This window comes from Bos taurus, chromosome 1 (assembly GCF_002263795.3).
Source record: "Bos taurus isolate L1 Dominette 01449 registration number 42190680 breed Hereford chromosome 1, ARS-UCD2.0, whole genome shotgun sequence".
Lineage (NCBI taxonomy): Eukaryota > Metazoa > Chordata > Mammalia > Artiodactyla > Bovidae > Bos > Bos taurus.
In genome coordinates this window covers 108,184,438-108,197,690 of record NC_037328.1, presented here as the reverse complement: position 1 = coordinate 108,197,690, position 13,253 = coordinate 108,184,438, and the positions used below count along the sequence as shown (strand labels likewise).

General features: G+C 41.5%; 1 protein-coding gene across 1 annotated transcript in view; it reads left to right on the top strand.

Annotated features, from left to right (window-relative positions):
- IQCJ (IQ motif containing J) overlaps nt 1-11,665 on the top strand; it is a 249,489-nt gene extending 237,824 nt beyond the window's left edge. Inside the window, exon 6 of the mRNA XM_059889873.1 lies at nt 11,515-11,665. Coding sequence (XP_059745856.1) covers nt 11,515-11,665 — 151 coding nt within the window. The remainder of the gene's footprint in view (nt 1-11,514) is intronic.
- Nucleotides 11,666-13,253: the final 1,588 nt, after the last annotated feature.

Genomic DNA, 13,253 nt, shown 5'->3' with positions numbered 1-13,253 from the left:
CTTGTGGCATTTGCTTTGTACTATCTGGTGCGAAGTTGCCGCTTCCCTGTGCTATAACTATACAGTCAGCCCTCTGTATCTGTGGGTTCTGCATCTATGGATTCAATCAACTGCTGATCAAAAATATTAGGAAAAAAATTCTAGAGAGTTCCAAAAGGCACAGGCAACTATTTATATAGCACCTACATTGTATTAGGTATATAATCTTGAGATGATTTAAAATGCACTAGAGGACACACATCAATTATTTGCAAGTACTATGTCATTTTATATAAGGAACTAGAATATCCATGGATTTCAGTAACATTAGGGGTTTCTCCCACCGGTCTCCCTTGGATACTGAGGGACGACTTACATGCTTATGTTTTTCTTTCTAGAGACAGATGCAGTTCCTTTTGACCTTTGTATTTCTCTCAAGTTATTTATACATGAAGATATCACATAAAGGTTTTTGAATTGAATTCACTGGTATGTAATCTTTCTTAATATATAAATTGTTCCTGTGTATGTCCATGACAGGGGATAAACACTATGAGGTTTAAATGTGAAGAGGGCATAGAAACTTCAGGCATTATCCATGTTTGCTTTTTCTAACAGTTTGCACAGTTATACTTAATTGTTCCAAACCTCAGTTTCCAGTAATAAATAATGTCTTTCCGGAGGCAAGGTGGAGGAAGTTGAGGACCAAGCTTGGTGCTCTAAGACACACATTTTTAAGGGAGGTTAAGTCACCTGTTCAGCTCCTCACAGTCAGAAAGGGCTGGAACCAGAATCTGAACTTGGGGCTGTAAGAAGCCAAAGGCCTGACTCCCCCATCACACTACACTCACACTCACTTCTTAAACAGTGGCCTTTTCGACCTCTCTTTGTAAATTGGCAGGCACACCCCCAGAATCTGAGAGCAGGAAGTTGAATTCTATCCTGTACAGCGCTTTCCTCAGAGCATTCCTTCTAATCTGGAACACTATGATACATTTGTTTCCTTGTTTAATGCCTGCCTCCTGCTCCCCATAGTGTAAGCTGCATGAGGGCAGGAGCTTATTTCTGGTTGTTCCCTGCTATATCTCCAACACATGGCCAACTCCCAGTCCATATGTCTTGACTGGATGAACAGACACAGAAGAGATGGTCCTACAGCTTACTTAGCTGATTCAATATTAGTGTCACTGACAGTTGCTCAATGACTGGGAAATTTCTTTTCCCAATGTATGTTCCTACAAGCCCAGAAAGTTCTTGCCTCTGCTCACCCTACTACTTTCCAAACTGCTTCCCACAACTCCTCTTCTCTTGTTTTTGCCACAGGCATCTTTTATTACAAGTCACCCATGTAGACCTAAAGCTGTTAACACTTGTTGCAGAATTTCTTGCAGCAAATCATATGTGTCACCCATGGGCTCCCCAGTGTCTCCAGTGTGTTAATGATATCTCTGCATGTAATTCAGCACACAATTTAGAGATTCAAAAATATTTTTTAATTGCCAATATTTCTATTCATTGCATAACTTTACTATAATAGCTTATGCTGGGAGCATTTATTAGGGTCCCTTTAGGTTATATACAGACAGAATAATAAAAGAAATAGGCACCTTCCCACTTCTTACAGAGTCCCAGTTTTGTTCCTATGGGGTTCTGCACCTGAAGCCACTCAAACACTTGACACTCAAAGCCAAGAGTACAGAAGCCTCCATGGAGAACAACATACATGTGTTTATAAAGGAAGGACCCAGAATATTGAAAGGCGAATGTCAGAAATCATTAAGGAGACTAAAAGCATAGGAAATAAAATCTAAAAAAAATAAACTTCAGTCTTTTAAAATAAACCTGTTTGGCCCATGTCACGTATTATTGGAATTAAGCTATATGGGCATTTTGTTAAAGTTAATTTTGAAGACGTTTTTGTATCTACCCCAGTTCATCTACTCCAGCCCTCACTGCATCTCAGTAAATGCTGCCAGCATCTACCAGATGCTTTAGTAGGAAACCCAGAGGTCTCTGCCTCTCTGCATTGTACCCAATCACCAAATATTTTCATTTAAAAAAATCTACTTGACCACTACTCTAAGGAAAACCTAGACTACTGCAGTAACCTCTAATTTGGTCTTCTCCCATTATTATAGGTTACATTGTATCTTCTTCAAAACATGTTAGGTCTAACCCCCGCCCCCGTACCTGTGAGTGTCATATTCTTTGGAAATAGTCTTTGCAGATGACTACGTTAAGATGAGTTCGTTAGAGTGGCCACTAATTCAGTATGACATCCTTAGATAAAGAGGAAATTCGGATTCAAAGATACACACACACACACACACACCCCCAACACACAGAGAACTCCATGAGAAGATGAAGTCAGAGATCAGGGTGATACATCTACTAGCCGAAGGAACACCGCGGGTGGCCTGCAAAGCACAAGGAACTAGGAGAGGCATGAAGCAGATTATCTCTCATCTCTCTCAGAAGCAACCAACCCTGATGACACCTTGATCTCAGACTCCCAGGTTCCATATACAAGTAATGCATTCTGCTTATAAAAACTTCAGCAGTTAATACCTAGCGTGTATTGAAAGCTTTTTCTTTAAGGTACAGACACTAAGTGATTTACATGTTATTTCATGCGGCATGTATTTTGTTGCTGTTTAGTTGCTAAGTCATGTTCAACTCTGTGACCTCATGGACATTACCCTGCCAGGTTCCTCTGTTCATGGAATTCTCCTGGCAAGAATATTAGAGTGGGTTGCCATTTCCTTCTCCAAGGGATCTTCCAGACGCAGGGATCAAACTCTTGTCTCCTGCGTTGGCAGGCAGATTCTTAACCACTGAGCCAGTGGGGTAGTCTGTATATCAGCCCTATAATCACCTTCATTTTAAAAATGAGGAAACGGAGGCACAGCAAGCTGAGTGACTTGCCTGTGGCCATATAGCGGTTGTTTGAACTGGATTCAAAACCACACAAGGAGGTCCAAAGCTCGGGTGTTCAACACCATTGCTTAGCCCCTCTGATTACACCCCCAAATGCAGTACTCTTCCCAAGTCCTCAGAAGTAACTTCTGTTAGCTTTAGTTTGCAGTGTGCTGCATTTATATGTATGTGTGTGTTTCTGTAATAAGTAAGCAGTCTTAAGTATGCCCTAAAGTGTTTAGTTCAACTCTTTGCAATCCTGTGGACTGTAGCCCGCCAGGCTCCTCTGTCCGTGGGATTTCCCAGGCAAGAATACTGGAATGGGTAGCTGTTTCCTTTTCCAGGGGATCTTCCCGACCCAGGGATCAAACCCTGGTGTCCTGAATTACAGGCAGATTCTTTACCATCTGAGCCACCAGAGAAACCATTTGCTGCTGCTGCTAAGTCGCTTCAGTCGTGTCCCACTCTGTGCGACCCCAGAGATGGCAGCCCACCAGGCTCCCCCGTCCCTGGGATTCTCCAGGCAAGAACACTGGAGTGGGTTGCCATTTCCTTCTCCAATGCGTGAAAGTGAAAAGTGAAAATGAAGTCACTCGGTCGTGTCCGACTCCTAGTGACCCAATGGACTGCAGCCTACCAGGCTCCTCCGTTCATGGGATTTTCCAGGCAAGAGTACTGGAGTGGGGTGCCATTGCCTTCTCCGAGAAACCATTTACATACCCTCTAAAGTACCACATATGTCTTCCTATAATTTGCTTTTTTTTTTTTTAACTTAATTTATCTTAAATATTTACCCACTTAAACAAGTATATACCTTCTGCTTAGTAGCCTACTGTATAAAGTGTTTAAAAAATACCTTTTTTAATATCATGAATGTTTAAATTTGTGCATAATATGGGGTTCAACCACCCTCCATGTCCTTGAAATGCCTTCCAGAAAATGGTAGGAGCAGGAAGATGCTCATCCATGTCTGTGAGTTGTGGGTTTTGGGGATGGAGGGTGAAGCTGGTGGGAGACCCAGCTTGTATGGTGCTGGTTCCTTCTATGTCAGTTTCTGTTGAGATTTTAGAAAGGAGAAGAATATGGGCCAGGAAATTTCAATATTTAGGATTCACGCACAACTTGGTTTCACTGGTTGAGTCAGTTAACTTCTCTGAGCTTTATTTATTTCTTTTGTTTAGCAAAACAGAGATAATAGTTCCTGACCTTCCTTGTCGTAGGATTTCTTTGAGGAAAAAATTAAATGAAAAATAAAAATCGTTTGCAGACACAGTTGTTATTATGGTTATTACTTTGCACTGTTTCCAGATACTAGGTATCAGAAATGTTGGTTTGCAGAGTCTTTGGAATGCAAACCACTGTACGTGATGCTTTTTATTGACTTGGTGGGATTGTTGTAAGGAGGAGATCTAAAATTCTTTTCTTTTCTCCCCTACCCCCACCCCTGTTGTGTTTTTCTTTTTTTTTCCTACATTCAGGGCATGAGTGTCCTTACCATCTACTCTTTGTTGAAAATTCTAGGATCTACCTTCTCATGGTATGAATTGAAAGAGATTTATAATTAATAAAACTTTTCAAGGCTTCATACAAAGAGGGCATTAAATCATTATTTAATTTTAAAATGCATGGTTTAGTGAATTCTTCATTGATTTCACAAGCAAGATTATTTGGCTGCTTGCATTTGTATATGTGTACTTTGCCTTCTCAAAACCTTCAAATTAATTTGCACAGGAAGGCACACCCCTAATGTTTCAGTCATTCAAATCTCCTTTACCTCTGATAGTCTGAACTTCAGCTAAGACTGTTTTTATTTTCCTTTCACCCACATGAATGGGAATTGGGAGCCTTTACAGGTGTTGCTTTGAGTGATGGGATTTACAACAGACCTAGACTTTGTCCTATCAAATTATGGAAAGGATACAGATGAAACTGAATATAACAAAAAATGAAGGCAAAAGAGTAGAATCTGAAGAGACATCCATCAAACCATGGCTATGACCTCACATAGGCATTTACTACGCCAAGAAGAGAGATTCTCTAGATTGATTATCAGAGCCTAAAAAGAGAGAAATGTGTGTTTCTCATTTTCCTAGCTCTGTGGCTTATATCCTTAACATCTTTGTTTGTTTTCCTGTTGTCATTGCATTATTTTTCATACAACAAGGTGTGGCCTGTCCCATGTCACTCCCTTTGGCTCTCTGAATGTGTCTTTCCCAATGTGGGGTGAGGGTTCCTTGCAATGATTCCTATTTTCTGCAGGTCACTCATATACCACATGTCCATGCCAACAGATGAACAGAGAGGGATTCCTTTGCTGATGTGGCCTTAACTACCCTTTAAGGGAGAGAGCTTTGTATGGTCCAGTCCATACACTGGACCTCAAAGAAGATTTAAGAGTACATTCACGAGTTCATGTGATAATTGCACACTCACAGAGGAAGGCAGGAGAGTTATTAATTTCCCAATCTAGCTGCCTCCTCCCCCTGCATCTCATAATAAAGGCAGATCTTGGGGAGGTGGGAGTCAGAAGTAAGAACTTCAGAAGATGACTCTAAGGCTGTCCTCTCCTCTCCTGGAACATCTTCCTGCCTCCTTTTACTACAGCCCTCTCACTTGATCTCAATATCCCCCATTCTTCCTAAGAAATCTGCATTTTTATCCAACACCATAATAGAGTCTAAGGGAAATACTCCAAGGAGACCGCTCACTTTGAGAAGCCATGGCCGACACAATGGAGCCAGTGACTTAGTGTGGTGTTGGTGTGCTTTCCGGCCTTTCCTGGCCTCCACCTGCCCCTTCTCAGCTTCCTTTTCTGCTCTTCTCCTGTATTTTTTCACCTGCCCTCAACACCATGTTATTATTATTTGGCCGAAACTGAACCATTAACTTTTTCCAGACACGTGGAGTTACATCAAAATTCAGAGCTGTTGCACTGGCCACGGTGGCATGTTCCCACTTTCACTTCCCACAGAGTTGTGCTGCCCTCAGAGAGCCAGTGAGGAGCATCTTATTGGGTGAGGCCCCCACGTGCCCTCCCTGTTCCCCATAATCCCTCAGCCTTCTTCCTTCTCAAGTTCTAATGCCTCATCTCTCCATCTGCTGGGTCACTTCTCCCTTTGCTTATCAGTCTTATTGTCCTTGTCACGTGGCTTAAAACCCAGCTCATTTCCTCCCTGAAGTTCGTCCTGCTCTCCTGAGATGTGCTTCTATTTCCTTAACCATCTATTACACGTCTTCTTAACTTGTCTTATGTTACCTGTAACATTCTATCCTAAAATTAATAATAATACATACATATACAGCACTCGCTCTGTGTCAGGCCCTATGCTAAGCCCTTGATGTAAATTAGTTCACGTAAGCCTCACATCAACCTTTGCAAGCAGGTGCTACTATTACCCCTTGTTTCACAGATGAGGAAGTGCAACACAGAGAGGCTCAGTGACTTATGGACTCACACCACTGCTAAGTGGCTAAGCAATGGTTCACACCTAATCAGTCTGGCTCAGAGACCATTCTCCAAACCATTATACTATGGAGCCTGTCTCTATATCTTGTGTTTTGTAGCTATTTGTGTACTTGCCTTACGATTTTATTTTGTTTCATCTTTGTATTCTTGTGTCTCCTAGCACATGGTACTCTCCAAACACTTGAAAAATGGAATTCTATGGGGATGACTTTTTTTTTTTTTTAGGAGATCCTTGATAACTCTAAATTTTGAGAACCCTTAGGAAAAGCTTTCAATATATCTGGGGATGATATTTCTGGTGGCGATAAAGGGCAAAGCATAAATTTCTTTTGGCAGTTAGCATTTTCTCATGATTTTCATTTTCCTGCATACCTTTCCAAGCAGTTTTCATTTTGTTTTACATTTTCTTAAGATATGTTCACACTTATATTTTAAACGATGGAAAGAAAAAGATCACTTGCAAATGCCAACTGGGAAGAGTGTTTATTTTAAACAATGCTGTTCCGGTGTACCAGCTGCTGTTGCTAGGACTGCATACTGGTTGCTAGGGGTGGTGAAGAGAATTAAGCTTGTGATGTCAAGATAAAAAGTTGCTTCAACTCCGCATTCTATTGGCTAGGATTTTCTGTAAATGAGGAATCCTCAGTCTTAAAAAAGTAGAAATGTACTTGGTTTCAACTTGCACAAATAAACTACAGAGAAAATTAATTAATCTAGTTATTTTCTAAGGGTAGAAGAAAATTTGGCAGTTAATACAGACTCAGAATTTGGACAAAAGTTTTTAAAGTTTGCTTCTTCCTTGTATTGTCAGGATTCTTCCGCAGAACATTCAGGTTTGCATCTCTCCCAAAGATGATATCAGTTCAGTTCAGTTCAGTCGCTCAAGAGGCAGGTCAGGTGATCTGGTATTCCCATCCCTTTCAGAATTTTCCACAGTTTATTGTGATCCACACAGTCAAAGGTTTTGGCATAGACAATAAAGCAGACATAGATGTGTTTCTGGAACTCTCTTGCTTTTTATATGATCCAGCGGATGTTGGCAATTTGGTCTCTGGTTCCTCTGCCTTTTCTAAAACCAGCTTGAACATCTGGAAGTTCACAGTTCACGTATTGCTGAAGCCTGGCTTGGAGAATTTTGAACATTACTTTACTAGTGTGAGAGATGAGTGCAATTGTGTGGTAGTTTGAGCATTCTTTGGCATTGCCTTCCTTTGGGATTGGAATGAAAACTGACCTTTTCCAGTTCTGGGGCCACTGCTGAGTTTTCCAAATTTGCTGGCATATTGAGTGCAGCACTTTCACAGCATCATCTTCCAGGATTTGAAATAGCTCAACTGGAATTCTATCACCTCCACTAGCTTTGTTCGTAGTGATGCTTTCTAAGGCCCACTTGACTTCACATTCCAGGATGTCTGGCTCTAGGTGAGTGATCACACCATTGTGATTATCTGGGTCGTGAAGATCTTTTTTGTACAGTTCTTCTGTGTATTCTTGCCATCTCTTCTTAATATCTTCTGCTTCTTTTAGGTCCATGCCATTTCTGTCCTTTATCAAGCCCATCTTTGCATGAAATGTTTCCTTGGTATCTCTAATTTTCTTGAAAAGATGTCTAGTCTTTCCCATTCTGTTGTTTTCCTCTATTTCTTTGCATTGATCTCTGAGGAAGGTTTTCTTATCTCTCCTTGCTATTCTTTGGAACTTTGCATTCAGATGCTTATATCTTTCCTTTTCTCCTTTGCTTTTCGCTTCTCTTCTTTTCACAGCTATTTGTAAGGCCTCCCCAGACAGTCATTATATTAATAGAAGGCTAACATCAGTGTTGTAAAATGTACAAGAAAAATTAAATAACTTTAATATTGGATTAAAACATAATCTGTTTTTTAAAAAGGATTTGTTTAAATATATCAATTGCCATATCAACACAGGAAAAGAGAACTTATTGTTCTAGATTGAATGCAGATTTTTAGATCTATGTTTATACAGGAAATATTTGTGTTTGTATTATGATTTTAGATACAGACTCATTCAATAAGAATTCTTTAAATATCTCCTATGTGTAAGACATTTGCCTTAGGCATGAATGCAGGGCAAATGTCCCAATTTGTCTGGGATTTCCTCAGTCTTAGTTCTGAAAATAGCGAATCCTGGGAAATCCATGAGTCCTGGGCAAACAGAGACAGTGGTTACTATGTAAGACTAAAATTGTCTCCAAAAATTTGCACTGTGGTAAGGAAAACAAGCTGAACACCCCAATAATCAAGGAACACAAATAATAAAAACCTGCATTTGTTGAGTGCTTGTGAAGTAAGTTCTATCACTGTCACTATTTTAAAGATGAGTAACCTGATCATATCACACGCTAGTAAAGTAATGCTCAAAATTCTCCAAGCCAGGCTTCAGCAATACATGAACTGTGAACTTCCAGATGTTCAAGCTGGTTTTAGAAAAGGCAGAGAAACCAGAGATCAAATTGCCAACATCCACTGGAACATTGAAAAAGCAAGAGAGTTCCAGAAAAACATCTATTTCTGCTTTATTGACTATGCCAAAGCCTTTGACTGTGTGGATCACAATAAACTGTGGAAAATTCTGAAAGGGATGGGAATACCAGACCACCTGACCTTCCTCTTGAGAAACCTGTATGCAGGTCAGGAAGCAACAGTGAGAACAGGACATGGAACAACAGGAACAATTGGTTCCAAATAGGAAAAGGAGTATGTCAAGGTTGTATATTGTCACCCTGCTTATTTAACTTATATGCAGAGTACGTCATGAGAAACACTGGGCTGGAAGAAGCACAAGCTGGAATCAAGATTGCCGGGAGAAATATCAATAACCTCAGATGTGCAGATGACACCACCCTTATGGCAGAAAGTGAAGAGGAACTAAAAAGCCTCTTGATGAACATGAAAGAGGAGAGTGAAAACGTTGGCTTATAGCTCAACATTCAGAAAACGAAGATCATGGCATCTGGTCCCATCACTGCATGGGAAATAGATGGGGAAACAGTGGACACAGTGTCAGACTTCATTTTTTGGGGCTCCAAAATCACTGCAGATAGTGACTGCAGCCATGAAATTAAAAGACGCTTACTCCTTGGAAGGAAAGTTATGACCAACCTAGATAGCATATTCAAAAGCAGAGACATTACTTTGCCAACAAAGGTCCATCTAGTCAAGGCTATGGTTTTTCCAGTGGTCATGTGTGGCTATGAGAATTGAACTGTGAAGAAAGCTGAGCGCCAAAAATTGATGCTTTTGAACCGTGGTCTTGGAGAAGACTCCTGAGAGTCCCTTGGACTGCAAGGAGATCCAACCAGTCCATTCTGAAGGAGATCAGCCCTGGGATTTCTTTGGACGGAATGGTGCTGAAGCTGAAACTCCAGTACTTTGGCCACCTCATGTGAAGAGTTGACTCATTGGAAAAGACTCTTATCTGGGAGGGATTGGGGGCAGGAGGAGAAGGGGACGACAGAGGATGAGATGGCTGGATGGCATCACGGACTCAATGGACATGAGTTTGGGTGGACTCTGGGAGTTGATGATGGACAGGGAGGCCTGGCGTGCTGCAGTTCATGGGGTTGCAAGGAGTCGGATATGACTGAGTGACTGAAATGAACTAAACTGAACTGAACCCGAGATAACATGGGTAAATATCCCAGGTAGTGGAGAAGCAAGAATTTATGCTCAGAAAATTTGGCTTTAGAGCACATACCACATTCAGTAAGAGTTCCACAGGAAAATTCTCTTTGAGGCAAGATTGATAGAAGGCAGGAGCATTGGGGAAAGCATCTCTGAGGAGCTGGGTAGCTGTACCTGGCTTAGGTGAGCAGTTTAAGGATAGGAAGAAGAGATCAAAGTGTTGTGAAAAAGAGGAAATCATACAAGCAGTGGTCTGGAGTGAAGAGTAGGAAGAACCTTCTTTCTCCAGAGACAGGATGGAGTTAGCCTGGGGAAGACAGTATTGCAGAGATTGCAGACAACTGAATGCAAAGACAGAGAGTTGGGGAGATTTAGCCTATGGTCAAAGGCAAGGTCGGAGAAGGCAATGGCACCCCACTCTAGTACTCTTGCCTGGAAAATCCCATGGACGGAGGAGCCTGGTAGGCTGCAGTCCATGGGGTTGCTAAGAGTCAGACACAACTGAGCGACTTCACCTTCACTTTTCACTTTCATGCATTGGAGAAGGAAATGGCAACCCACTCCAGTGTTCTTGCCTGGAGAATCCCAGGGACGGGGGAGCCTGGTGGGCTGCCCTCTGTGGGGTTGCACAGAGTCGGACACGACTAAAGCGACTTAGCAGCAGCAGCAGAGGCAAAGGCAAGGTCACCAACTGGGTGGAGGAGGTGGGATTGAGACTGGAAGAAGGGTTTTTTTGAGCTCCTTTCTTGAGCTGTTTTTAGGAAGCCCACAAGGAGAAACTCCTAAGCAGTAGGAAAGAGTTGAAATTGAATGCAATAATTTAAAATTTTAACATAGCCATGTTATAAAAAATGCGAGAAAATTGAGAGAAGGGAAATCTTCCATAAAACCTGCTGTTAAGATTGTCTTCATCTTATATTTGTTTCCTACACATTTAGAATCATGGTGTACTGTGTACCTGAATACTACATTTGATTTTTACTTAATGTATTATCATAAATATTTCCCATATTATTATATAGTCTTTATAACCATCAGTTTAACAACCAGATAATATTATATCGTAAGTATATTCCCCAATTTTCTTAATTATTATACTTTGTTGATACCCATGTTTCCAATGTTTTCTTTTCATAAATGAATCTTAAATGACATTTTTTTTGTTTTATTGCTTTACAATATTGTGTTAGTGTATAGTGTACAACAAAGTGAGCCGGCTGTATGTATACATATATCCCCTCCCTCTTGGAATGGCATCTTCATTCGTATATTTTTTCCCAGTCTAACGAGCTCTCATATGGGTTTTATATATTGTCTTTCTTTAGCTGCCATGTGGCTACAAAGCTACAAGATTCTTTTTTTCACACAAACACACTTGTTAACATATCCAAGTGTGTGTTATCTCCTTTAAAGAAGCAGAAATTATTTTCTTGGAGAAATATTCACTTATTTCACTAGCATCTCTAATGACTTTGAACTTTTGGATTTGTTTTCTTCTTGTAATTCCTTCAGATACAGCCTGAGTCACTTGGAAAAACTAGTCTTGTATCTTGTCTGCAGCCTGAGATCTTCTTCAGCCATGCCATGCTTTGTTTTAGAGTACTTGGCTCTGATTAACCCGGGGCTGGACCCAAACCATTACTATTACCCAGAGGAACTCTAGGTAATCCTCTGAGTAAACCTAGAAATGCTTGCCTCTTGGCTTCTGACAACAGCGCCCCCACCCCACCCCTGCTCTTGACTCTGTCCTACCCTTATCCTTCCATGGTTGTTGCTCTTTGAGCTCCTTGGACTCTTGGCACCTTGGCTCATCCTGTTCCTTCAAGACTTTCAACCAGCCCTTGGCTTCAACATTTCTCTCTGATCACCATCACATCATCCTCTCTTGCTGTACCTTCTGTCCTGCCTCATCTTTCTGCTACCCCTGCCCTACCGATTCTGATTCCTGGATCAGTCTGACTGAGTGCCTTCTCCACTTCCACATCTGGCCCAGGGCCACACTGGGCTTGGATGGCAGAGGGACACCTCACAAATGTGGTCTCCCACCAAGCCGTGTCCTCTGGGCTGCTCAGTAATCCACCCCCTCCCCCTAGCCACCCCCTCACCCCCCCACCCCCGCCCAAGGCCATCTCTTCTTCCTCTCTCCCTCAGCTCCTGGCTCTAGACCAACTACTTTTTATTGAACAACACAGAGAAAACAGGCTGTCAGGTGTGAATCTCTTGACCTCCCCACTCCACATCTGCAATTTTAAAAATTTAAATGCTGCCATACTTCCTTGTTTCCTAACAGGAAGTATTGTTCTGCTTTCATTCCAAAGCTAATCCTTCCACCTTCCACTGATAACATCCATTCCAGATTCCTCTGTGATCACGTCTCATCAATAACAGATTCTCTTTCATTTCCACTGGCTCCATCTTTCAGTAGAAAGATACACCTAAGACTCTCACATCTTAAGGGAGAGAGGAAGATAGATTTATATTTAGTCCCTACTATACCAGTGACTCTTGCTTTTTTCATGATCCAGCAGATATTGGCAATTTGATCTCTCGTTCCTCTGCCTTTCCTAAAACCAGCTTGAACATCACCCTGCTTATTTAACTTATATGCAGAGTACATCATGAAAAACGCTGGGCTGGAAGAAGCACAAGCTGGAATCAAGATTGCTGGGAGAAATATCAATAACCTCAGATATGCAGATGACACCACCCTTATGGCAGAAAGTGAAGAGGAACTCAAAAGCCTCTTGATGAAAGTGAAAGAGGAGAGTGAAAAAGTTGGCTTAAAGCTCAACATTCAGAAAACGAAGATCACGGCATCTGGTCCCATCACTGCATGGGAAATAGATGGGGAAACAGTGGAAACAGTGTCAGACTTCATTTTTTGGGGCTCCAAAATCACTGCAGATGGTGATTGCAGCCATGAAATTAAAAGGCGCTTACTCCTTGTAAAGAAAGTTATGACCAACCTAGATAGCATATTCAAAAGCAGAGACATTACTTTGCCAACAAAGGTCCATCTAGTCAAGGCTATGGTTTTTCCAGTGGTCATGTGTGGATGTGAGAATTGGACTGTGAAGAAAGCTGAGTGCCAAAGAATTGATGCTTTTGAACCGTGGTGTTGGAGAAGACTCCTGAGAGTCCCTTGGACTGCAAGAAGATCCAACGAGTCCATTCTAAAGGAAATCAGCCCTGGGATTTCTTTGGAAGGACTGATGTGAAAGCTGAAACTCCAATACTTTGGCCACCTCATG